Raw genomic sequence first — 27,921 nt, 5'->3', positions numbered from 1 at the left:
GGGGAGGCGGTAATCAGGTAACTCTAAATTTTGTACTTTGCAAGTGGGTTCGACGGGGTGGTGGGAAGGATTACCTCTCCAGCCTCTAAAAACTCAGCCCTTCAAATCCAGTACAGGATACATTTAGACAAGAAAAATCCTCATAGATTGGTCCAGATAGAAATTTTTAAAGTTTCAAATTATGACTAGGAATTGAGATAATCTAATAAATTGGGAACCCAACGCTTTTAATTTATCCCACTTGCAAAGTACAAAATTTAGAGTTACCTGATTAATGGCTCCCAGCATCTCTGCCTTGCTAGCAACTCTTGTTGTGCACTGATTAAGGAACTTTAAACTCTTCTCCAGCTTCTTAATGATTTCCTGGGCTTGGTTATCATCTTCACAGAGAGTTATTAAAGACTGCATAAAAGGGAAATAAACAGTTATGTATGAGGAATAACAAATGTTGCATTTCAGACAAACCAGAATTTGAAAATGAGAAATGTAATAATACTAGAGATACATTTTTGCATGGCCCCAAAAAAATCAACTTCAAAAGCAAAAGATGGAGGAAATATGGCTAGATAGCATCTTATTTGAAAAAGATCTGGAAGTTTTGGTGAATTGTAAATATGATATAAGTGAAGAGTGACATAGCAGCTAAGAAAGTTAACTTGAAATTAGCCTGCATTACAACAGGAATAGTTTCTGTCTAGGACTAGGAAAGTGACAGTCCCATTGTATTCCAGTGTGGGACCACTAGTTTTGTTTTTAGTTTTGGGTGCTGCCATTTGGGAAGGATATTGTTAAACTGGAGAATATCCAAAGGAGGTAAGTAGAATAGTAGAGGACCTAATGATTGGAAGCAAATGGGGATGTTTAATGTGAAGAGAAGATTTAGGAGAGATGTGATAGCTCTCTCTGAGTGTGTGCGACCAGCACAACTGTCTTGGAGAAGAGGAGTTAGGTGTGGTCTCTCTAGCTCCAAAGGGCAGAACCAGAAACAATGTGTGGAAATTAGAGACAGGTGTTAAGACTGGAGAGAATTTCCCAAGCTTTCTAGACTCGATGAATTTCCTAACAATTAGAGGTATCTAAAAATGGAATAAGTGGTCACAGGGCATGGTGGAGAAAGGCCTCATTAGACATCTTGAAGCGAAGGTTGGGTGACTTTTTGAGAATTTCATGGAAGAAATTCTTGTTCATATATGAGTGACCTCTCAGAGCCCTCCCAACGCCATTTCTGTGGACTACACTAGGGGATTAAGATGGTGGAGACAATAATATCTTATTATATAGATTAATAATAGCTTATTACAAAGCTACTTTAAATATATTATCTCACTTGATTGTTACAGCAATCCTGTAATATGGGTAGCACATGTGTTTCTCCTATTCTTCAGAAAAGGAAACTGAGGGTTAGAGACATTAAGTGACTTGTCCAAAGTTACATAGCTAATAAGTAAATGAGCAAGGTCTCAAATATTCTGACCAAAAGTCAAGAGTGCATTAAATACTTTAGGTAGAGTTAGGAAGACTTTGGTTTAACAAGAGCTTATGTGAAATCATATATGTAAAATTCTTTGAGAACTTGAAAGTACTACAAAAATGCCAGTTATTTTATTAAAAGTAATATTATACTGTGATGCTCCAGAAGAAGCAAGTAATATCAGGGAATAACATAACTGGATAATGCCAATGATGGATATTAAAAACATTTTTCAAGTTGAGCCTGGGACACTGCTTTGGATTAAGAGATGTATATATTTTTGAAACTGAATTGCTAAATGAATTAGTTAGCTGACCAATGACCATATTTGGCCCTTTCAGTTTCTTTTATTCTCATCTACTTCTAGTGTCACTGGTCTAGGACCTGATCAGGTGATGTTGCTGTTCAATCATTTCAGTTGTGTGCAACTCTCCATGACCCCATTTGGGGTTTTCTTGGTGAAGATACTAGAGTGGCTTGCCATTTCCTTCACCAGTTCATTTTACAGATGAGGAAACTGAGGCAAACAGGGGTAAGTGATTTGCCCAGGGTCACACAGCTAGTAACACTGTTTGAGGCTAGATCTGAACTTATGAAATAAGTCTTCCTGACTCCAGGCCTAGCACTCCATCTACTGTACCACCTGGCCTCCCTATGATCAGGTGATATAGGTGTATAATTAACTGTTGGTTGAACTAATTCTTAAGGAACTTCTTGTCCTGACAAACTCCCTAGAAAGGAATAGTGTGTGTTTTGCTTTGAGGAAATGAGTGAAAAATATATTGGATTTCAGGGTTATTGCAAGGGGGAAGTAAAGTGAAGGTCTGAGCAGACTTCAGAGTCAGAAAGAACCTTGATTCAAGTCCCACCTATGATACTTAATGGCTATGTAATGCTAGGCCAGTCATACAACCCCCCTATGCCCCAGGCCACTCTCTAAAACACTGCTACTCCCCAAGGCCAAGCCCTGGTTGCAAAGGCAGCAAGGGATCCAGTCCCTTAATGCCATCTCACACCCTTACCTATCCTACTCTTCAACCTAAATCCCCAATGCCAACTACTGTCCCCAATTCAATTCCATAGTGACATTTTTGTAAGATATACTTGATTCAATTTTTGGTTTTTCCTTTTACATGAAGGGGAAATACACATCAGTCCTTTTTGAACCCCAAAGCCTACTATTATTGTTTATGTTCCAAATGCAAAAAGGAAGGAGCCTTTTTGACATTTAATCTATTTCTCATCATTGCTAGAAATAAGCGAGAGGAAAAGCTATCTTATTGTTTCGGGGATAAAAGGGCAAAAAAAAATTGAGTTTTTTGTTGGTGGTGGTAGTGCTCTTTTGAGCATTCCATATCCATACTGAGCAATCCAATATTCCATTATGACGTTCCATAATAGACCAAGAATGAAGAAAAATACTAGTCAATATTTAGACAAGTTTCTAATGAAGCATTCCAGAAATCTGTCCTTGGCTCTGTACTGTTAGTCTTTTTTCTCAGTAATTTTACCATTACATCTATAAACACAGAGAAGGCATACTTATTACATGTGTAGGGAACAGGAATTTGAGATATCTATTTACGGATATCAATCTGTCTATAGAAATCTATAGGATGATTAGATATATCAGCTTTCTGTGTGTGTACATTCACTTTCATCACCTCTTCCCCTTCCTCACACACAAATGGAGAGATGACAGAACACGTGGTATCAAATATGTTAGATGAGTTAATTGGGATCTAAAAGGATCTCAGTAAGCTAGAACAACAGGTTGAATCTAAGAAAATGAAATGTATAAAGATAAAATCCTACGTTTGGGTTAAAAAAAATCAACCTCAGGATTTGAGTGATTTTAGTGACCTGCTAGTGAAATGAGCTGGTAGGGAAAAAAATAGCAAATTTGATCTTAGGCTACATTCAAATGAATTCGACAAACATTAAATGCCTACTATGTGCAGATCATTTTATTACACACCAGGGATACAGAAATAAAACAATGCCTGCTCTTTAGATGTTTTCAACTGAACGTGAGAACACATAAATAAAGTAACTACAAGCTAAGGTGAAAGGGAAAGAGAAGACAATTGAAAAGAATAGGGAAGGCTTCATAAAAGAAGTAGCATTCAAGCTTAGACTTGGAAGAAAATCAAAATTCTTTGAAAGATAACAAGAACTGTTTGTAGTGCTACCCAAACTTTGAATTCTCTCTAGGTCCCAGAGTATAGAAATAAGGTCCCAAATATTATCAGTCTAACCTTTAATAACTTTAAACAGTTAGTGATCTCCTTCTTTAAATTCTCTTCAGCCAGATCCCGAGACCTCTCCTCGAGCTTGACTCTTTTCTCCAAGGTAAACCAGTCACATTTAAATCCCAAAGATAATCTAAGAAATTCAGCCTATTACCGAAATAAAATAAAAGGGGTACAGGAATGAGGAGAGAAAATGAGAGTTAATACAAGATTTAAATGTAAAGAAAGACTGCATCAAGGGACATGAATGAATTTGATATATGCAGGGACCATAGTAAAATTGCTTCTTAGTAAGCTCAATTCCAGTGTTGCCAGTCAAACAGGATAGGATTCATGAACCAGTTATACCTGGGTGAACTTAAGGATCTTTTTATATTTGGTAAAAGCCAAAAATAGAAAATGTTTCATACTTACCTCTACCTCTTTTTCATTTGTAGAAATGCTGCTGAACAAGAAAGAGAAGGACTTCAAACAAAACCCCCAAGAAAGTAATAAGAAACATTCATAGATTGTGGTAAAATTAACTTACTGGTCACTTTGTTTAAAGTTGACTGATTTAACACTGGTTACTGGAATGGTAGAAGCAGCCGTTTCTAATAAGGGGCAAAAAGGAGATTATTTGGTTAAATCACATTAACTACTTGATGTCTCTTCATTTATATGAGTTATATCCCCTAAAGAATGAATAGCAAAAAATACTATGTCTTTCAAAGAGTCATGTCAGCTTTAGCGTTATTGCTTAAACCTGAAGTCCTGATGATTTTGGTCAGAAGGGTTAAAACCACAGAGGTTCCAGTGATGAAACTGAACACTGTGATTTACAGTGATATCTGAAATATGGCTTGAGTCTCTCAAGTTCATAGCTATCACAGCTGCTCTTACTGGAGCCATTCACTGAAAAAATATGACACCGTTTCTTAGCAGTAATATATACAGCAAAATTCAAAGCCCTTAATAAATTCTTGTTGATTGAATCTTTACCACGGTATTTCTCAATAAAGAAAAAAAGAGAAGGACCTGCAAGAAATGGATCTTAGAACTCAGCACCACTTTGGCAGAAGCCAACGTTTTATATATGTTTCATGAGTATGTCAGGAATCATAGCTCACAAAATTGAAATGGCAATTAAAACTGTTCAGACCCCAAGACAGTGGGAATAATGAAAGGTAACCATCTGACATTAATGTTTTGAGGCTTAACGGCATAACTGGGAATAAGTAGGCTTTTCTAAGTGATATCCTACAATATGCTGCATCTTTATAGTTACACAAATGAATTGGAAGGTGCAGAGAATGCAATGTCTCCATTGTGCTTTTTGTTTGTTGACTACAAAATAAATTCAGTTTGCTAGATCAAAAAGCTGTTTCCAGTTCTCTTCCAAAAAAGTATTTCTGAATGTGGAACTCAAAATTTTAGGAAATGAATGTTAATTTTTTATATGTAATTGGGAAATATTTAATAAAACAAATAAAACTATATTGAAAAATATCTCCCATTCACATAACAAAATCATACAAGATTCTTGAAAGATGTGCAAAAGGAGATAAATGTGTCTGGCGTACCTTGATTATTACTATTAAATGAGGGAGATGAGTACTTGCCAAAGGTATTTGCCATGGCCATGAAGGACCTCCAGGACAATAAGAAATATTCCCTATAAATGGTGAGGTCCTCCAGAGTCTCCCTTTTGTACATCATCAGCATGAAAATCTAAAATACTGCAGAGCCTGGTGAGACCCAGAATCACTCAAGAGTTTGAGCTGAATGATTCACAATGGAAAAGCCAAGTGGCTTAAGAACCTCTATTCTCTAGACCATGATATACAGATGGATAGGCAATCCATAGAGCTGCTCCATCAGTAATTATAGAGTAATAGAATGTATATGGCATTTCAAAGTTTGCAAAGCACTATAGTTGTGTATTTGTGGGTATACATATATATATATACATACATACATACATACAAATATATGCATATGAATGTGTGTATGTGAGTAATTTAGTCCCCCTAACAGCTCCGTGAGATAGATGCTATCTCCATTTCATAACTGAAGGAACTGAGGTGAAGAGAGATTAAGTGACTTTCCCAGAGTAACAAAACTAGTAAGCATATGAGGCAGGATTTTAATTCAGGTCTTCCTGACTCCATCCTCTATGCCACCTCAGTGCCTAACCAATGTATATACTTTGTTTTTTTTTGTTTGTTTTGTTTTCCATTTTTCAAATGCTTTATTAACTTCTGATTTACATCATTCATTTCCATCAGATTCTGAGTTACAATTTTTCCCCGTTTTTCCCCTACCCACCGCCCCAAAATAGCAGTCCCACAGGATATCCCCTCCTCCAATCTGCTCTCTCCCATATTTTCTACCATACCCCTTTTGACTTTTCCAGTAGGGCATGGTGGATCGCTATCTCCAGTGACTCTATATCTTATTTCCCAATTACATGTAAAATAGTATTAATAATAGTGTGTGTGTGTGTGTGTGTGTGTGTGTGTATATATATATATATATATATATAACATTTGATTTTAAAACTTTGAATTCCAGATTCATTCCCTTCCTCCCTTGTCACCCACCCTTACTGGGAAGATAAGAAGTTCAGTATAGGTTGTACATGTTTAGCTAATGCAAAACAATAACATAGTAGATATACTGTAAAAGATTGACTATATTTCCTTCCCTCCTATCCCACCTCCCACTTTTTCTATTCTCTATTTTGATCCTGTCCCTTTTCAAAAGTGGGTGTTTCCAACTTCCCTCCCCCCTCAGCCTGCTCTCCCTTCCAACAGCCCCCCTCCCATCCCCTTCCCCCCTACTCTCCTGTATGGTGAGATACCCTATTTAGTGTGTATTACATTCCCTCCCCAAGCCAAATTCAATGAGAATAAGGTTGACCCATTCCCTTTTGCCTTCCTATTCTTCCCCTCCATTGTAACCATTTTCCCTTGCTTCTTCTATATGAGATAGTTTACCCCATTCTGTCTCTCCCCATATCCTCTCATTATATTCCTCTCTCACCTCTTAATTTCACCTTTTAAGTATCATCCCTTCCTATTAAATTGGTCCTGTGCCCTCTATCTATATATACCTGTAAACATATATACACACATTCACATATGTATTCATATGCCCATATACCCTCATATAAAGACACACACACTCACTCACTCACTCACACACACACACACACACATATTTCTATTCCCTTCAACTATTTTCATACTGAGAAAAGTTTCATCAGTTACAATTATTGTTTTTCCATGTAGGAATGTTAATAGTTCAGCTTTGATAAGTTCCTTACGATTTCTTTTCCCTGTTTACCTTCTCATGCTTTTCTTGCTTCTTGTATCTGAATGTCAAATTTTCTATTCAACTCTGGTTTTTTCAGCAAGAATGCTTGAAAGTCCTCTATTCCACTGAATGACCATATTTTCCCCTGAAACATGATACTCAGTTTTTCTGGGTAGGTGATTCTTGGTTTTAATCCCAGTTCCTTTGACCTCTGGAATATCATATGCCAAGCCCTTCGATCCCTCAGTGTAGAAGCTGCCAGATCCTGGGTTATCCTGATTGTGTTTCCACAATATTCAAATTGTTTCTTCCTGGCTGCTTGTAATATTCTCTCCTTAATCTGGGAATTCTGGAACCTGGCTATAATATTCTTAGGAGTTTTCTTTTTGGGATCTTTTTCAGGAGGTGATCGGTGGATTCTTTCAACCTCTCTTTTGCCCTCTGGTTCTAAAACATCAGGGCAGTTTTCCTTAAGAACTTCCTGGAGGATGATTTCTAGGTTCTTACTTTGGTCATGGCTTTCAGGTAGTCCAATAGTTTTTAAATTATCTCTCCTGGATCTATTTTCCAGGTCAGTGGTTTTTCCCATGAGATATTTCACATTGCCTTCTATTTTTCATTTGTTTGGATCTGATTAACAGCATCTTGATTTCTCATAAAGTCATTAGCTTCCATTTGCTCCAATCTAATTCTGAAGCAATGATTCTCCTCATGGAGCTTTTGAGATTCTTTTTCCATCTGGCAAATTCAGCTTTTTAAGGCATTCTCCTCATTGCCTTTTGAGCCTATTTTGCCATTTGAGTTAGTCTATTTTTTAAGGTGTGATTTTCCTCAGTCAGGCTGTTGACTCATTTTGCAATTTTCTTGCATTGTTCTCATTTCTCTTCCCAATTTTTTCTCCACTTCTCTTATTTGCTTCTTCAGGTCCTCTATGGCCTGTAACCAGCTCGTATTTTCTTTGGAAGCTTTTGGTGCAGGAGTTCTGACTTCACTGTCTTCCTCCTGTTCCATGCTTTGCTCCTTTTTGTTCCCAAAATAGGAGTCGAATGTTAGGATCTTCTGTTTGCTTTGTTTCCTTTGCCTGGTCATGTCTCCCCTCAGTCACTGGGCTTTTTGCCACAGTAGGACTCTGCCACCAGACAGGGGAGCTTTCGTCCCAAATGCTGGGGTTTTCTCAGCTGCTGGAGGCATTAGTTGGGTGCCCTCTCTGAGGCCTCCACACGCTCTGGCAAACTGGTCACACACCCCAGGACCTCCACCCTAGACCACAATCCAGATCCAAGCAGGTTAAAGCAAGAGTGATTACCCCTCAGACTAGTCGCTTGGTCCCCCTACACTCTGCAGGCCAAGAGCTGAAGCTGCCATGTGGTGCTGGCTGCTGTGCAGGGCGTCTCAGCGGTTTCTCACCCCAGGATCCCAATATATATACTTTGAACAGATACTACAGATGGATAATGAACAGACCCCAAAACTGAATAAAAGGAGGGGGGAAGGCTAAATTGCCTGAATTGCAATTGGCTGTGCTTTTAATGACTCCCAGATTTTTCCTCAAAGACTCATCTTTTTAATACTAGTATACTTCAGATGAGACTGTTTGGCTATGAGTTACAGAACAGCATAGTCTGAGAAGAGTCTGAGCAGTAGGTCACTCAAAAAATCCATTCATATTGGGCATAAATAGGCAACAACATATCACCAAAGTAGAACTGTGCAGGAGATCTGGTATAAAGGCTATCACCAGAGACATGAATGATCAGAAAAACAGGTGGATCTGTCATGTAGCAAGAACAAAGGGTAACCAATGGACCATCCTCTCCCATGGAATATCAGGAGACCAAGAGAAAGATTTACAGATTGTAATGGGCACAAATAGAAAAGGGGAAAAAGTATGAGTGGGTTGTGATTTTCACTGTTGGAGGAAATACTATTATAAATAAGATCACAGAATCATTGAAGCTTCAAAGTGGGGAGATAAAAATCGAGTCAAATATTAGCTTTCTTATTGTTTTAGCCCTAGGTCAAGTAACAAGATTTTAGCTTCTCTTAGTGAGATTCTGCATCAACAGAGAAGTGGGAGAAAATTCCTCTTACCTCCTCCAATGGCATATTCTTCTTTATACTCTGTAATTGCTTCAGGTCCTTCTTTGGTTTCCTAAAATTTATAGAGATGAAAGACATAATAAAGGCCCACCTGAGTATTGCTACAAATGCAGTTCTCTATAAGGTTTTGGGTTTTCCTCCCTATCAATAAACATTTAATATGTATTTAGCATATGCAAGGCAAGGTCTGAAAATCTGGGGAATAGAAAGTAGCATACTCTAGGATTTTATAATCTAGTTAGGGGGACAAGGCATAAAGACTTGAGAAGTCAAATAAGAAAAAGGTAAGAAAAGAAGATCAGTCATAAGGTGATTAATTGCTTAGATCAATGGATATTGGCAATAAGTGCTATGAGTTCAGAGAAGGGAGAGATCACTTACTGTAGGTCCAGAATGGTCTAAGAAAGTTCCATGGGAGAGAAAGGATTAGAATTCGGATATTTTATTAGTCAGAGAGGAATGGAAAGGGTATATTGAATATAGATGGGGGAAATACTGTGAGTAAATATAATTAGCAATGATAGTTTACATTCACATAAGGTACTGCAATTTATAAAGTACAATCCTGAGAGGAAGAGAGTAAAAACTATCAAATTATCCCCATTCTACAGATAAGGAGAGTAGTTCAGAGATGTGTTATGAGTTATTTATAGTCATATGACTAGAAAATAATGAAAACCAAGACATGAACACACGTCTCCTAGATTGAACATCAATATTCTTCCTACTACACCATATTACTTCACTTCTAGAGAGGCAGGAAAGCACAGATCTTTGAGGGTTATTTTGAAACAAAGTCTATCATGAAATGTAATGATATAGAAAAGTGGTGGTAGACAGGAATTTTACTGTCTATATTTTACTGAATATACATGGGCAGTGAATATTGTTTTCATTGGACATAAAATTCATCAGGCATAAAACTGTGGGATTATTATGAGTCTAATTATATGGCATAGAAAAGTATATTTGATAACCTATGAAATCACAGTCATTTATTTAATAATACTTAATGTTCAAAATATTCCATTCACTTCATTAAACATTCATCAAGCCTTACAATATGTAAATCACTGTGCTAGGTATTTGTGATAAAGGATGAATAAGAAAGTCCCTAAAAAATCTTTAGTACATGTTAGAAGAGCAATCAAGAAGAATGAACAGTGTTTCTATTACCTCTAGAAATCAGCCTTTATGCTTCAGTCATAGTGTTTGTAAATCCACAATCACCATCATTAAGCCTCACCCTGAAGTCTCATTCTGGGGTAGAGGGACACCTGAAATCTCAAGGCTATACCAGTGAAGCATAAGCTTCACAAGCTTTACCAAGCTGGAAAGATTACAAATAAAGCCCTAGGGATGCGCATTTAATGTTATTCAAAAAGTAGCCAGCTCAGTAGGGAGAAGCCCATCACCTCAGATTGTCACCTTGTGTTTTTGGTCATAGCAGTTGGTGAATTTGGTTTAAAAGGGTGTGGAAGGACTGTGATTTGTAGAAAAGTACCCAGAATGGCACAATTGTGGACCCCTGAAGTATTGAAAAAAATAAACAATGTAGTCTCAAAATATGGGTTTTAATAAATTCTGTTTGTGGGATCTGTGATGTCATGATATTATGTTTGTGGAAGTTCTTTTAAAAAGTAAAGATACAAATATACAATCCAAATATAGAATGTTATCATTATCTTCACCATTATCCTCATAAAGGGCCTTGGGTCTGGAATTAGTCAATGTATGTTTGAAGCCCACTTTGGTTGCTCACTAACTTATCTTGACAAGTCACTTAACTTCTCTGGAACACAGGTCCTTGTATGTGAAATAAGGGTATTGGGTTAGAAGGCTTCTAAAGTCTTTGCTAGATCTAATTCAATGCTACTATGATTATCATTAATTAACAGCATTGGTCTAGTCTCTTACCAAATTTAATGTGGTTTTCTTTTCATCCATAGAAAGGTGAAGAGGAATATCTTCATTAGCTACATTTTTACCTGTGAGAGAAAAATGCGAAAGAGGAGATGAAATAAAAAAGGGTGAATAGAAAGAGATGAAGGAAGAGATGAGGGGGCATAAACAGTCACTATGAACCTTTAGGAAGTGAACATATATTTATATAAATCTGCCCACACATAGATTATATAAGGCTCTAAAATTTAAAGTTGACTAGAATTGGAAAAATTCACAGAAACAATTTCTTAATGTTCAAAGGCAGTGGGTATAATTTGCTAATAAAAATGAAATGATAGTGCATAGCCAGCATGGTACTTCTTTAGGGAGGTGCTGTTCACTCTCATAAATTCCATTTAACAAACACTTATTAAGTGTCTACTATATATAAGGTGCTGGAGATACAGAGACAGATATCACAGCCCTTGCTATCAAGAAGCTTATACTTTAATAGGTGAAAGGACACCCATAATTATGATAAAAGGGATAATGAGATACATAAAATGTATACTATCATATCAATAAGAAATTGGGAAAGGGACATAAACAATTTTCAGAATCATGGCCACCTTTTGTGACTTGATAAATATATATTGGGGATTCCACACATGTGGCCGGTATGTGAAAGTGATTTCCTTTAATCTAATGCAATTGTCTTTAGATAAAAAGGCTATAGATTAAAGAGGCAAAGATAATTTTTAATTCATATATTTTCACTATTTTAAAGCAATTATTATGAATATTTTCAAATTTTAAAAAATATGTATCATTTTCACTTCCAAATTTATCTCTTTTCTCTTTCATGTTGAGCCCATCCCTTACAACAAAGAATAAAAAAGAAAAGTGAAAAAGCAGCTCAGCAAAATTAAGCAACACATCAACCATGTCTGGCAATATATGTGTGTGTGTGTGTGTGTGTGTGTGTGTGTGTGTGTGTGTGTATGTAAAAGATGTTCCACATCTATGTTTTCCTGCAGAGAAGGGACAGGGGTATGTATTTTTTTTTAAAGATATTAAAAGTTTCAACTATCAAGCACTTATTTTTTCTCCCTACCACCTTCCATACCACAATTGAACAAAAATAGAAAAGAAAAAATTCCTAACAAATATGAATAGTAAAGCAAAGTAATTTCCCACATTGCCTATGTCCAAAAGTATGTGTGTCATTCTGTGTCTTGAGGCCACTGTATGTCAGGAGGTGGGTAGCATGCCTCATTTTTGGTCCCCTGGAATTGTAGTTTACCATTGGATTGATCAAAGTTCCTAAGCTATTCAAAATTGTTTTTCCTTACAATGTTGTTCTTATTTTATTAAATGTCTTTCTGGTTAAGCTCATTTCACTTTGTGTCAGCTCATTGAAGCCTTTTTTCTTAAACCATCCACTTTGTTATTTTTTCAAATGAAGCAAGAATATTTTATTGCATTCATAATTATTTGTTTTTGCCATTCCCCAGTAGTTATCCTCCTTAGTTTCCAGATTTTTGCTATTACAAAAAAAGAATTTTTATAAAAATTTTTTGGATACATAGATACTTTCCCTTTTTTGTTGATCTCATTGGTCAAGGAGTATGAAGTTTAGTTACTTTGGGGGCATGGTTCCAGATTGTTTTTAGCATGAGGGAGGTACAGTTCCTCATACCTCTTTTGAGGCCAAGGTTGATCATTATATTTAATTATGTAGTGCTAAGACTATTTTTGGTTGCTACACTACGTAATAGAATTCAAATCGGTTAATATGTATATTACTACATTACTACTAACCCATCTGAAATATCTTTGCCCTCAGGAAACGAAGTTTGTTTATTTTCTTTCCCCTATTTGGTCATTGGCCTAGATTTTCAATGAATGTGACTAAAAGCCATGACTTGTTCTCAGAATCGCATGGCTGCAGAGGCATTTCATCCAGTTAATATCATTACCTTTTTGGTAGACTAGATGCTAAACCATTCTGAAAAGATTAGATTAAATTTTAAATATCTTCAGGGAAATAGGTAGGGTATATAGGTTCTCTTTTAGTAATCTGTCCCAGTGTCAAATCACCATTACTATTAGGAAATTTTCAAGTGCATCAAGTGACTGCATCCTGTAGTTTAGACCCATTTCCTCTCACTCTGCCCGCAGAAGAAGCAAAAAAACATCAAACAAGGTCATCTTATCCCTTGGCTTTCTTACCTACCATTTAACTCAATTCAACAAATATTTATCATACTCTTACTACATCAAGGGCCCCGTGCTAGAGGTTAGAGATACAAAGACAAAAATGAAGAATAAAAAAAGCAGTCCTGTTCTTCAGAAAGCTAATATTTTACAGAGGGATACAATATGTACACAGATAAACAAATATGTGGTTATTTCAGGAGAGAAAGAGTGCTAACAGCTGAGAGAATCAGGAACTATACAAGTATAAGTTAGCACTTGATCAGAATCTTGAATTGACCTATGGTCTAAGAAGTGGAGATGCAGGGGAAGAATATTCCAGGACTGGTATATAGAAGGTTGAGTTAAGAGGAATACAGTTAAGAGAAACAAAGAGCCTGGAAAATCAGGCAGGAGCCAAATTGTAGGGTGTTTTAGTGGGAGTTGCAGCAGGATACAATGGAAAGAAGACAAGCTGTGGAATCAGACAACATGCTACCTCCAACATATACTACTGGTGAGACTTTGGTCAAGTCATTGAACTTCCCTGGTTCTCAATTTCCTCATCAGTAAAATGAGCAAGTTCAACTAGTACAGTGACCACACTCTTTCTTGAGTGGAGAGAAAGGGGCAGATAGAAAAGACTTTACCAAAGCAGAATCTATAAGACTTATCAACTGACTAGATATGTGGGGTAAGGAAAAAAGAAGAATTAAGTATGACTCAGGTTATAAACCTGTATAACTAGGATGGGAGTGGTACCCTTGACAAATACAGGAAGTTTGGAAGAGTGGTTTTTTGGGGAGAAGATAATAAGTTCTAGAAGTTAGTCAGAGTTCCTTAACTTTTTGTTACAAAATTCTCAGACAATAGTTTTACTATGTGCAGTCTTAGGATACAAATAACTCCTTACATCATTTTACATCTCACCTTGGTCTTTTATCGTTATAGAAGCTGATGGTGCTGTTTCCTCTTTTTCATACTGCTCATTGGAATCAGGGTGATCAGAGGTCATAGTCAAAAATCCAGAGCTTGAATCTACAAAAAGGAGGAAGCAGAAAAAAATGAATACAATGCAAATGTATCATTTGTCTAAGTACTTATTTGCACATTTCAACACAGCACACAGGCAATAGTTTTTCCAAGACTACTTACCACTGGAGGGTATAGTTCTGTTCATGGAAGAAGTGTGTCCAGGGGGTGGGCTGGGATACTCACTGGCAAAAATATGAAAGCAGAATTTTTAAGGGTTATTATGGCTATTATTATTATTATCTTAGAAAGTAAATGAATGTGAAAAAAAGATGGGCAAACCTGGCCTGTAGCAAACCCTCAGGTGGCAACTGATGAACCAGGCTCTCCTTTAAAAGAAATTTCAAAGGAATATTCAAACTGATGTTCATTTTGCAAAAGGGGATGGGGGTGAGATACTCACTGGCAAAAATATGAAAGCAGCATTTTTAAGGGTTATTATAGCTATATTATTATTATTATTATTATTAAATTATAATTATTTTTTCATGTAATTTCAAATCATTCCACACTCAACTTACCCTTTTTGTGATAATCTAGCATTATAGTAGAGGTAGATGTGTTATAATTTATACACTAGACATAAATATCCATACATATATATTATATAATATATTATATAAAGTTTGTAGCCATTAGTATGCATAGTTTCTCAAAATTTATATGTAAACAGTTTTAAATGTACTAGGAATGGTTGAAATTTAAAGGAAAACTCTCATGTAATAGAAATAATCCTTAGGAGACTTTCAAAATCGCCAAGTTAGACATGTTTATAACAATACAAACATATTGAGTTATCTTGGAAGCAAATCTCCACAAGCAAAATATATTAAGTTTCTATGTATATATGTATGCATAGTCAATTTTAAACAATTATCTTGAAGATTCAAGTTAAGTTCTGAGTTCATGTAAAAGTGAATAGTAACGAATTAAATTTGTTCTGTACTTCACAGATATTAGGGTACACAGAAGGAAGAAAGCTGGTCAGGTTAAAATCCAGTGAACAGAATAAATTTTATATAAACAGCAGCCTCAGCCTCCCAAATAAGCATCTCAAACTCTTGTTCTACATCACAAACAACTTTGGGAGGAGTTCAATAACCAAGTGTTGCTTATTTGATTCTGTCACTTTAGAATTCTCACTGTCTCATAATTTTTAATTTAATTTTCCAGGCAGCTTACTAATTTGTATTTAGATAGGGCAAACCATTTTCAAAGTAAAGAAAAACTCCAAGTATGTCATTAACAAAAGTTAGTTCACATCCCTAAACATTAAAAACCACAGCATAGTTCTGTGGTTTATGTTCAACACATTTAATTCAAATTAACAGACACTTATTAGCACATACTATGTGAAAGGTACTATGCTAGGTAGTGGGGGCATAAAATCCAAAATGAAACAATCCTTGTTTTCAGGGAGCTTACATTCTCCCAAGGCAGAGACTACCAACAATGGGGAGGATCAGGAAATCATGGAATCATAGGATTTTAGAGTCAGATTTCATTGGTCCCCAAGACCAACCCATATCTGAAAAATAATTTCCTCTTACAAGATTCCCATCATATGGTCATCAATCCTTTGCCTGAAGACATGCAGAAAGAAAGAGACAAAGAGAGCGAGAGAAACCAATAAAAGTAGGCTTTTAGATAGCTCTAATTGTTATGAAATTTTTCTTGAACTCAAGCCTAAATTTTCCTCTTTCCAATTTCTCCCCATTTCTCCTTAGTTCTATCTTCTTGGGCCAAGGAGAACGCAACAAATACTCTTTTACATGATAGCCCTGTAAATATGATGACAACTAGTTTATTATGTCACCTCCTAAATATTTTCTTTCCCAGGTTAAAGGATTCTTGTTGCATAAATTTATTTTTTTAATTAAAGAAATGCGAATTGAGTTGAAACTAACAAAGAAACAAAACTTAATTTAAACTACTAATTGGAATGATTCAAATAGCTTCTGGCATGTTATCAAACTTTAGTTGGAATCACAGGTATAGATGTTTCTTTGAGGAAAACCAAAGACAGCAAAAAACAAAAAACTCACCTAACTATTTAAATATCCCACTGTTACACAGAGAGTTCAGTATGAACTGTTGTAACTGTTCAAATATTAACAACGTTCCATAGACTACCTGGGACAAGCTTCCTGTGAAGACAATATTCTAAAACATTTACAAAGTTAGACTTAATATAAAGAAAAGAAATCCCCCAAACTTCCTATAATTAGAGTTATCCCAAATTGGAACAGAATGCCTTGGGAGATAATGGTTCTCTAATAAGTTTTTCACATAATAAACACTTAAATGCTTATTGATTGAGAAAATAACTGAGCAAAGCTTTGGAAAGTCTTTGTTAAATTCATACCTGTCAAATACACACCCAACCTACCACCTTGTGGTGAAAGATTGTCTGAGTATTTGAATTAAGTTGATGATATAGTAAGAATTTTTAATAACAATTTCATGTTGTTACATGCCCATCAAATCAGATAATGCAAAAATTACATTTGTCCAATGCTACATATTTAATACACTTCTCTCTCCTTTACAGTTATTGATGTTAGATCATTCAATCTTATATCCTGTTACCACCTAAATGATGCCAGTTAATATTTTATTAGCATTATTATCATGTAGTATGGATTCAAATTGCTGATGTAGCAAATGGACTGACAAGCGATATTCCACTGTCGTTCATTGTTTGTAAATTAATCTAATGTTAGTTACAGTCAAATGGTAGATTATCTTGCGAAAAAGGGGAAAACAATGAAACACTCCAGTGACAAGTACTCCCCTTCTTTCTCTGTGCTGAAGGTATCATCACATCATCCAAAGTCAACAAGAGATGATTCTCTGTAGAGAAAGTCAGTATTCTGGGTAAAATATGAATTGCCACTTCACTTGGGTTACTGATATTTCTCATTATTTCACAACAACCAAAAAGAAATCTCATCGGATAAAGCAGTAAAGACTTTTAAAAGATATTCCGAGTGCTTTTGATAATTCTAAACATCTATTCTCATTAGAGACACAATAAATTTGTAATTTTTAGGGAAGTTCCATAGAGAGTAGTTGTGCATATGATTATGAGTTAAGTAGGTAAATGGGTTTGATATTAGTCCCAAATCATTAGATTATATACATTCAAGCAATTAGAAATGAATTTGAGTATCCAGTGAACATGAACTAAAAAAAGTTAGATCCACCATTTTTTCTTGTGAGTTCCAAGAAAACTAAGATACAGCTCAAAAAAGATGTCAAACAAGATACCTTTAAGTTAGTAGTAATGGCTAAGACAATGTTTGTCAAAGTAAGCAAATATTTTACTCAGATAAAATTTACCAAAGTGTTCCTATAACTTTGTTCCTTCAATTAGTATGATTAGTACAAGAAGGCTCCTCTAGCCAAACTCCTAATCCGGACTAAAAAAAACCCCAAAAAAGAAAAAGAACCTCTCTGAACTTTCTTTACCATAATTAGTATAGAATAAGTCAGGAAGCAGAAAACAACGGATTAAGATAAGGCAAAGGCTAGGGGTGGCCAGGTGGCTCAGTGAGCAAATCCGGGTTTAGATACTCAGCACCACACCCAGAAATAACTGGCCTTGTAACCTTGAGCAAGTTACTTAACCCCAAAAGTAGGGTTAAGTAACCCCAAAGATTGCTTAAAAAAAAAAAGACAAGACAAAGGCTAAAAGAGATAAATTATTTACAAAGAAAAAAGTCCACAGACAAGGCTTACTTACGTGGTGAAGAAGTCATCATAGCCTGCACATTCTAATAAAACATGGTGGAACAAAAACACCCTCATCCTATTCAGGGCATTCAAATATTAAGCTGCCTAACATTTGAATGGAAATCCAAAGTGCAGAAATTTGTTCTTGATGCTAAGCAAACCTCAAAATGGGGTGGGGCAGAATGAAGTAATCGGGGAACAGATTTTCCCATTGGCTAGGCCATAGAACAATATCAGAAAAACAGATACACGTGTTCAAGCATTGGGTAATAAAATTTATAGATCAGAAATAACCAGAAAGTTATCATTAAGGGGGCAGCTAGGTGGCGCAGTGAATAGAGCACCAGCCCTGGATTCAGGAGTACCTGAGTTCAAATCCGGCCTCAGACACTTAACACAAAAACTAGCTGTGTGGCCTTGGGCAAGTCACTTAACCCCAATTGCCCTCCAAAAAGCAAAAAAAAAAAAATGTTATCATTAAAAAAGGAAAGAAGCTGGGCCAGATTACTTTTCAACATTTCTTTACCATTATTTTAACATAAACATTTTTAAAAATTATGTATATGGGAAGAATCTTTTAGATATATATTTTTTAATTTAAGTTTGTCTGACTATCCTGTCTGACATTGAAAACAATAAATGTTTGCTATGTCAGACAATAGTTGGACATATTTAAATTAAAAAAACAAAATAAAACAAAGTAGATCCCAGTTTTCCCATATACAGATAAGCCTTGAACAAAGTCACTATTGACTATATTTGAAGATATAACCCAAAAACATTGAAATGATACAGTCTTATCAATATCATCAAAAGATTGGGTCAAATATAAAAGATTAGCAACTACTGGAATCTGAATAAAATAACAAATAACAATCCCTAAGTAGTTTTTCTTTAACTTTTGCTAGGTGCATGTCATCCTTTTAACCTCAGTGATACTATTTTGAAGTGAATTCCATCTCATAGGTCTTTGCCTTCCTGCACTCTGCTCCAACCGTGTCACAACCAAGAACATTCTTTGTCCTCTCAGTGTGTCAAAGTTATCTATATGTGTTTAAACCAAGATAACTAGGATAGCTGGGAGAGCTACTGAAGTAATTAAAAAGTTGTATGATCATGGATTTAGCCCGGAAAGGAACTGTGAAGCCACCTCATTCCTTCTTTCCTATAAAAATCATCAAACGGAGACACCAAATAGGTGAAGTGCCTTGTCCAAGGTCACAGAAAGTAGTAAGTGGCAGAGGCAGTCTGTGGGAACTCAGGTCTTATGACTAGCAATCCAGCACTTTCTCCACTGAACTTGCCTCCTTTCCTCTATCATGACACCAGGCTTCTATCTTTTCCCCTAAAAGTTATAACACGAAGGGATGTTATAAGTTGTTAAAAATAACATCATTTACTTTTACATAGCGCGTTAAGGTTTGCAAACCTTTACATGTATTATACCTGATGAAGAACAAAGACAAACAAATCCAAACAAAAACAAATCCAAAAATTATGGATAATTTCAATTTCCAATTTACCTGACCAGCATTCAGTGCTTTCTTCTCTGCTTCATACTACTCATGTGTGATTCTGGAAACTCTCAAATGATAAGACATCGCGGGAATGGGCTAAGAAAACAAGTAATCCAAAGTTTCCCCTTTCCTTTCTTCAGAAAGTCAATTATACCCATCATGGTAAGCTCCATAGTTTTGTTAGAGCTTTCCACAAAATTATCTAAAACTACCTGTTTCTTAAAGTGTATCAAATCTGGATAAGAAATGGTTAACAAACATTTAAGTGTCTAGTAGGTGCAATCACTGTGCTATCTGATAGGAATACAGAGAAAGGCAAAAGATAGTCCCTGCTCTCAAGGAGCTCACAGTTTAATGGGGGAAGAAAACATGCAAAAAACTATGAAAAAACAAGCTATCTACAGGATAAATTATAATGCTTAATAGCTAGAATTAACTGGAATCAGAAAAGGCTTCCTGTAGAAAGTGGAATTTTTGCTTTGACTTGAAGAAACCAGGAGGCAACAGTGAGGAGAAAGAGCAGTCTAAGCATGGGGGACAGCTAATGAAAATGCCTGAAGTTGGGAATTCAAATCAAGTACCTTAACAATCAGGAAATCATTTTTGGAATTATAAATTCCATATTTCTTAAACCAAATAACACCCTCAAAGTATCTCTGACTAATGGAAATTGTAAGGTATAGAGGAATGAGTACTGGGTTTCGACTCAAGGGAGATCTTCATTCCAATCCTGCCTTTTGTCACTAGCTAGAGGGTTTTGGGCTAGGCACTTCATAGAAGCCTCAGTTTCCTCAAATGTAAAATAGGGATAACAATTCCTACTTTACAAGTTATTAATTAATTGTAATTCATTAATTTGTATAATGTAATTATAACGTATAATTATGTAATTATAATCTGTATAATGTAATTCATATTAATTAATTGTAATTAATTAAATGTAATTCACAATTCCTTGTTGTGAGGATCAAATAAGAATGTATGCAAAGTCTTTTTTAAACCTTAAAGTGCTATAAACCATTTTAATCATCATGGCTAGGACCAGAAAACTTACCACTAGTGGGCTGAACATTAGTTTATAAATTTTTTGGCCATAATAACTAATGAAACAAAGAAAAATAAGAAATTATCCTCAGTCCTTTGTAGTTCTCTTCTGCTTTTTCAATGACTATGACAGACTGGTATGTGGGAAGGCAAATGCTAAAACATTAAGCAGTTTGTACAATCTTTGAAAAGGAACTTCTGAGGGGTGGCCAGGTGGCTCAGCGAGTAAGAGCAGAGGGCTCCAGTGTCGGGATGACCTGGATCAAATCCCAGGCTCAGATACTCAGCACCACAACCAGAAATAACTGGCCATGTAACCTTGAGCAAGTTACTTAACCCCGATTGCTTATTAAAAAGAAAAAAAAAGGAACTTCTGGTATTCTAATTATAATATCTTTGTCCAACGACCGATAAGTTTCTACTAGCAGAACTGAATGATATAAATCCTGATACTCTTAAGCAAATTAAAAGATGAAAGGTAAACTGATGCTAAATGGATTGTTCACAGGTTTGTACAGGAGAGGCAAATAAAGTACTTAATGATCTGTTTTCATTATGTAAAAGCAAAAATACACATTTCATGGAATAGTCACCTCATATTACGTTGATCGTAACAACTATTTACTAAAAGACCAGCATCCTGATAATTCTAGCTTATTACATATTTGTTACAAAGCATAAGACTGTAGAGAACATCTATAAAAAACTCAATTAGAGGGGCAGCCAGGTAGCACAGCGAGTAAGAGCACTGGCCTCAGTGTTGGGATGACCTGGGGGATCGAATCCGGGCTCAGACACTTAGCATCCACCCAGAAACACTTGGCCGTGTGTGATAGTAATGGCAATTAAAGATTCCCCTGTATTGGCTTGGTTTTCAAATTGATTGTGTTAAAACCCAGAGTTTGTTAATCCCACCTGTGGGATGGGCTTGTTGATGTGAAAAGAAAGTCCTGAACTGGGAGGAGCTGGTGACGTAGATTTGGAGACACAAGAGAGAGGCGGAAGATCTTTTTTGGAAGCAGCACCTCGTGGAGGGAGAGAGAGGCTAAGAGAATTGCTGGTGGCTGCTTTGAATTGCCCTGGACTTTTGAGACCTGCCCCCTGAGCTGCCAAGGACTGAGGAGACATGGCTGTTTTGCTGGTACTTTGTCTGTCTGTTTTGATGTTATTTTGCCAGATTTGTCCACTGGTGAAAGACAGTCCTTTTGTTGAAGAAGTCCTGGAACCTGGCTGTTCGCTAAGAAGGCCTGCGACTGTCCTGCAGACAGAGAGTGAATACTGTCCACTGGTGAGGGACAGTACTGTTGTTGCAGGGGTCTGGGAGCCTTTCTGTTGGTTCAGAAGCCCTGAAGAAGGATTTTCTTGTTGTATGTTTACAGAAATCCTGGGAGAGGGCTTTTCTAATGTGTTCAGGGGTTCTAGGGCTGTTCTACAGACAGAGGATAAATTCATGAAGGGACTGGCAATGTATCTTATGGCCTTGCTAAGCCTTGTCTCTCCAGGAACTAAGATTGCTGAGAACTTGCCTCTGTCAAGATGAAGAAAAGACCTCCATTTGGGTATTAAGTGCTGTGTTTAAACTTGATGTAGCTCTGGGGTAGATTCAATTGTGATCCAGGGGTGGGGAACTTTTGACCTTATGTTTGGAAACTAATCTCCATTTGAGAAGAGGGGCTTTGTGGTGGACTTAATTAAGGTATAGCCTAGGGGTGGAGAAGTATTTAGAACAGAGACTTTGTAATTGATTGAATGATTGGAAGGTCCTGGGGTGGGGTAGTACTTGGAGATTATTTAATCACACTTAGTAAATGCTGTATTTTGAATGATGTCATGTTTTGATCTTCTCTGTTCTGGGTTTGTTACTGAATAAAATAGAGAGCACCTATGCTGGTATTTTTGAACCTGGGAAGTTGCCTTTGCTTGGTATTATATTACACCGTGTAACCTTGAGCAAGTTACTTAACCCTAATTGCTTAAAAAAATAACTCAATTAGACATTCCTAACTATATTTACACTTCAAGATTCAGTGACTTCGATGAAAAGGTGGGCATAGGGGAGTAGAATGAAAAATATTTTAGAAAATACGGCTCAGAATAAAGACGTGCAAGTGGCCAAATGTATGTAGACTGCACAAGAGATCCATGCCCATGTGTCAGGAGTACTTTATGATACTAATAGCTTAAAAAGCACATATATGATTACATCTTAACAGGCAGCAAATGAGTAGTTATTAATGAAGAAGTCATTTCTGAATTACTTCTCTGTGTACAGCCAGATCATTGACTTCTTAGAACAAAGACCAAAGAATCAATACTAAATTGGAAGAAATAAAGATGAGAAGATAGAAAACTGGAGCAGCTCCAACTTGACTTATTTATAAATTATCCAAAATGGGACATGGATAAAACAGCAGATATTGGCACATGTTAATTTCTAAGGATGATTATCTGATTAAATCAGCTGCCACAAAGAAGAAGCCAAAGGAAGCTAGAAACTACCTCAGCCAATAAAATGTAATCTCCAGGTCATGTAAAAAGTATTAGCTAAGGAAAGAAATCAGTCTAAAACAAACTCTTTTTATAAAATCTTATGTAAGAGGCTATAAAATTATGATCAATATTGAAATAATTTTAGAGAAAGCTTGGAGAGAAACCCAATTAAGCCAGAAGAGGCTGAGGACTTTTAAGGATGAAACTACAAGGACAACAAATAAATGAAAAATGGAAAAGGTTTGCTAAGAATTTTAAACAAAAGTTTAATGGGATAATCAATTCTCCATCAATGACTTTGGAGCAACCATTTTTGCATTGTAACATTATGATTACTAGTGCACTACATGTGGAAATAGAAATGGCAGAAAAAGAAAACTAAGATTAGAAGTGTCACAATATTCATAGATGGGCTCCATGGTGGAAGTGAAACAATTTTGAGATGCTGAGTCAGACTCTCAAGGTATCTGAAATAAAGGAAAATACTAAACACTGAACAAGAATCCCAGACATTTTTACTAATGAAAAAAAGGTGATCCAGAAAGTCTTAATAACTATAAAATCTTTATGACAAAATCTACAAAAATATTAAGAGTATCTTTTATGAATCGACCAACCAAGTAAAAAGTATTTACTGTGTCCACTATACACCAATCACTGTGCTAGATACTGTGGACAGAGGTACTGAGAATCAAACAGTACCTACTTGCAATGATCTTATAATGGGGTGGGGGGACACCAACTTCTTATATAAATATATATAGCATAAACATGAATTTGACAAATACAAATATATCCAAAGTAGTTAAATACAAGGTAGTTTGAAAGGAGGGATAATAGTACTATTAGTTGGAGAAATTAGTAAAGTTTTTATGTACAAGATGATAGATGAACTGTATATTAAAGGAAGAGAATGACTCTGTTGAGTTCATGAAAGAGTATATTACAGGTATGAGGGACAGCCAGAACAACAGCACTGAGATGGGAAATGGGTTGTCACCTATGAGGAACAAAGCATAAGCCAATTTGGCTATACTGAAGAGTGTTCAAAGAGGAATGATGCCCAATGAATCTGAAAAGACAGGATGGGGGCATGTTGATAAGGGTTTTTATAAGCTAAATTGAATTTATAGTTTATCTTGAAGAAAATAGGAAGCCTTTGGAGTTAATGGAGTAGGGGATGCACGAGGTCAGATGTGAGCTTGAGGAAAATTACTTTGGCACCAGTATGTGGCACACACTGGATTAGGGAAAGACTTGAGTGAGGAAGACCAATTAGGAGACTGTTTCATTGATCTGGAAGAAAGATGATGAGGGCCTGAACCAAGGTAGGAGCTATGCGACTGGAGAGAAGGGGTCAGAGGGGAGGCAGGCTGTAGGAATGGTAAGCTTTCAGAAATGATTAACTATGCAGGATAAGGAAGAGTGAATGATTCAGGATAATGCTGAGTTTGCAAGTATGGGATACTAAAAGGACTCTGGTGCCTTGAATAGAAATTGGGGAAGTTTGGGAAAGGGAAGAATTTGGGGAAAAGATGAATATAGTTAATTAGCTTTCAAGCATATAATAAGGACTTACTATATACAAGGAACTGTGCCAAGGGGTAAGGATACAAAGAAAGTTAAAAAACAGTCAGGAGACATTAGCAGTGGAAAGATTGGACTAGATCTCCTGTAGAAGGCAGGATTTGAGTTGAGTCTCAGAGGAATCCAGTGAAGCCAGGAGGTAGAGGAGGGAGAGAATGTTAGGGTCAAGAAGTAGAAGGCCAGTGTAGCCAAATCATAGAATACATGGGAAGGAGTAAAACATCAAAAGAGTGAAAAAGCAGAAAGGGGCAAGGTTGTGAAATGGTTTAAAATTAAAAAGCCTGTTATAGTTGATCTTAGAGGTAATAGGGAGGCAATGAAATTTACTGAATAAAAGTAGAAATGACAGGACTTGGCAAGAGATTGGATATGTGGATTGAGTGTAAAGGAGGAATTGAGACACCTAGTTTATAAGCCTGGGTCACTGGGAGGATGGTTGTGTCCTTGACAATAATAGGGAAATTAGGAAGGGGAGAGAGTTTTGGGGAGAAGATAATGGGTTTCAGACATGTTGAGTTTAAGATGTCTATGGAACATTCCCATTAGAGACAGAGAATTTATAATACACTATTAGTGGTCAGAAGAGAGGTTAGGGCTAAACTCATAAGTCTTAGAATCATCTGCAAAGAGATAATTAAATCCATGGGAACTAATGAGACCACCAGGTGAAACAGACTTGAGGGTGAAGAGAAGGGTAGGACAATGATTTAGAAGACACCCATGGTTAGTAGGCATGACTTAGATGAAGATCCAGAAAGGGAGTGGCAAGGCAGGTAAATCAGGTAAGAGTAGTACCATGAAAACCTATAGAGGCATTTGTGTCCAGGACAAGAGGGTGATCAACAGGGTCAAAGGCTATAGAGAGGTCAAGAAGGATGAGGAGTGATAAAATGCCTCTATATTTGGCAATTAAGAGATCATTGGCAGCTCTGGAGACAGCAGGTTCATAAACATAGACATATACTCCTAGATCTCTTTTAAGACCTTGCTCATGACCCACTTTTCTCATGAAGCTTCTTCTAAAGTTCCACTTCTCTCTCTTTTCTTGGAACAACTATTCTGCTAATTAATTTTTCATTTTACAGTTTCCCTTTATCCTATTCTCTAGAGAACTGTAATACTCTAGAATAAAAGTTCTTAAACTGGGGTCTGTGACCTTTTTTTTCCTTAAATTTTGAAAACCATATCTCAACGTAATTTATTTCTTTTTTAATTTAAAATATTTTGTGCATTTAAAAACATTTTGATAGGGAGTCTATAAGTTACACCAGATCCCCTGGTATGTGAGCAACAGATCCCACCATGTCCTTTTCACAACTCTTAGTATTGTTTTCTTTTCCAAAGAAGCAGTATGTACACTCCTTAAGCTGCAAAGTCTATTTTCAGCCCAATACTCTTTGCTGTGACCTTGAAAAACAGTCATCCTCCAGAAGCTTGCTTATCCTTAATCTCAATGTTCAAGCCACAGGGTATCTCAGAAACTCTCCAGGTTTTGATGAAGATGAAGAATTTCAAATTCCTCCACTATATGGTCTCATCATGGCCATCTAACCACCAAAAAGCCAAGTCAACTGAGGGCCAAAGCAACTAAAAATAGGTTCCCTAGGCTTTTCATTAGAATCTCCAGAATTAATATCTACATTCTTATTCTCTCTGTCTCTCTCTGTCTCTCTGTCTCTCTGTCTCTCTCTTTCTCTCTCTCTCTGTCTCTCTCTCTCTCTCTTTGTTTCTTCTCTTTCTTAGATCTTCTGTCTTTTCCTCTCTCTCTGTCTCTTCTCTCTCCTCTCCCACCCCATCTTTTCTTTCTGTCTTTTTCCCAGAGAAGTATAATTACTTCCTACTTCAAAGAGCAGGACTACTATTCTAATCTCCCATATAAGAAAACACTGGAGACTCTCAAATCAATCCTCTTCATCACTTATATAAATTTACTACCAAGTTCTGCTGTTCTTTCCTTGGAAATATTTTTAGGATCCCCTCCTTTCCACTGTATTTTTGAAGCTACTGACTTAATTTAGTCCCTTAGTTACAGCCTAAATGCTTTGATTCTCTTCCTTTCAATTTATGCTATGTACTGATGCCAGAAAATGCTACTTATTTCATGTCACTTTTCTGATCAATAACCTACAATGGCTTATTATTTCCTACATCATCAATTCCTGGCTTTCAAATGTCCCCATGCTCTGACCTCACTTTACCCATTTAATGATTTCCTGTCGCTCTCCAACACACTCCCTTTTCCTGTGCTCTTGTAAAACAGTAAAAAATAATGCCTATACATGCCATGATAGTTTTTGTTTCTGTGCCTGTCTTCATTCTGTCCTCCTGACAGAAATGTCTTTTCCTCAACACATATACATATAATCCTACATATCTTTTAAGGTCTAGCTCATGACCCACTTTCTTCATGAAGCTTCTTCTGAGGTTCCACTTGTCTCTTTTTTTGGAGCAACTATTCCACCAATTATCAATTGCACATAGTTAAATTCTTAATTCTTCTCTTTAATTTTGCTTGATGTTTAGATCATTGGTTTTTCTTTTTAATTTTATTTTTTATTTAGTATTTTATTTTCCCCCAGTTACCCACTGGTTTCTTTAGAGGGAGAAAAGTATCTTCTGTCTCCAGTAAAATGTTTAACACATGCTGGCCATATTGTAGACATTAGATTAAATTTTGTCTATTTAACTGATTATTAAATTCAATATGAACTAGAGAGTAGATACCAGTTTTCCTTTTTTTCTAATGTATCTATAATACTAAAATAATAAATGCTCATGAAGGCAGCAACAAGTTAAGACAGATCTGAGAAAATGATAAAAGACTTGTCTAATACTCACCTTCACACATACATCATCCATTGTGGTGGAAACAAGAAGATGTGCAATTGTCTGGACACCAACTGAGACGCCTGAGAACCTAGCAGGAGAAGTCAGAATTGAATATTTAAAAGTGAGAAACTGTAGGTTCTCCCCTTATATTTAAACTAGCAGTAGTTGTATGTCTTTGGCAGCATCCTAAATTATAAAATAGCCTCACTTCAAATTCTCTAAATCCTGAAGGATGAAGCATTATGCAAAAATGTTCCCAAACCTGTCAGCCAAAGCTGACAAGCCACAGAGATGACAGGTGAAAATGAAAATAAAGAGTTTGCAATTCAAAACCTTGCTTCCTAACTCTTGGCTGCTGAAGTGATGCTTCTTTGGGGAAGACAATGGCCAGCCATGTAATTAAATTTCTGAATCTAGTGACTCAGACTGAGACTGAGACAAGTGTTCAGACCTTAGCAGGAATATGGATCAGAGAAGACTTCAAAAG

At 36.3% G+C, this 27,921-nt stretch overlaps 1 protein-coding gene across 1 annotated transcript in view; it reads right to left on the bottom strand.

Annotated features, from left to right (window-relative positions):
- The window catches only part of LOC138175695 (inositol 1,4,5-triphosphate receptor associated 2-like), a 115,933-nt gene that overhangs the window by 19,417 nt on the left and 68,595 nt on the right, over positions 1-27,921 (bottom strand). The window contains exons 21-30 of the mRNA XM_069106209.1: positions 27,444-27,522; positions 14,515-14,561; positions 14,356-14,417; positions 14,131-14,238; positions 11,038-11,108; positions 9,112-9,172; positions 4,253-4,316; positions 4,138-4,165; positions 3,730-3,870; positions 268-402 (exon numbers count right to left, since the gene is read on the bottom strand). Of these exons, the coding sequence (XP_068962310.1) occupies positions 268-402; positions 3,730-3,870; positions 4,138-4,165; positions 4,253-4,316; positions 9,112-9,172; positions 11,038-11,108; positions 14,131-14,238; positions 14,356-14,417; positions 14,515-14,561; positions 27,444-27,522 (796 nt within the window). The remainder of the gene's footprint in view (positions 1-267; positions 403-3,729; positions 3,871-4,137; positions 4,166-4,252; positions 4,317-9,111; positions 9,173-11,037; positions 11,109-14,130; positions 14,239-14,355; positions 14,418-14,514; positions 14,562-27,443; positions 27,523-27,921) is intronic.

Source organism: Petaurus breviceps, unplaced genomic scaffold (assembly GCF_028583685.1).
Source record: "Petaurus breviceps papuanus isolate PSGF00001 unplaced genomic scaffold, PetGlider_PUasm1.0 79, whole genome shotgun sequence".
Taxonomy (NCBI): Eukaryota; Metazoa; Chordata; class Mammalia; order Diprotodontia; family Petauridae; genus Petaurus; species Petaurus breviceps.
The sequence above is the reverse complement of the archived record's forward strand: the minus strand, read 5'-3'. Positions and strand labels throughout refer to the sequence as shown.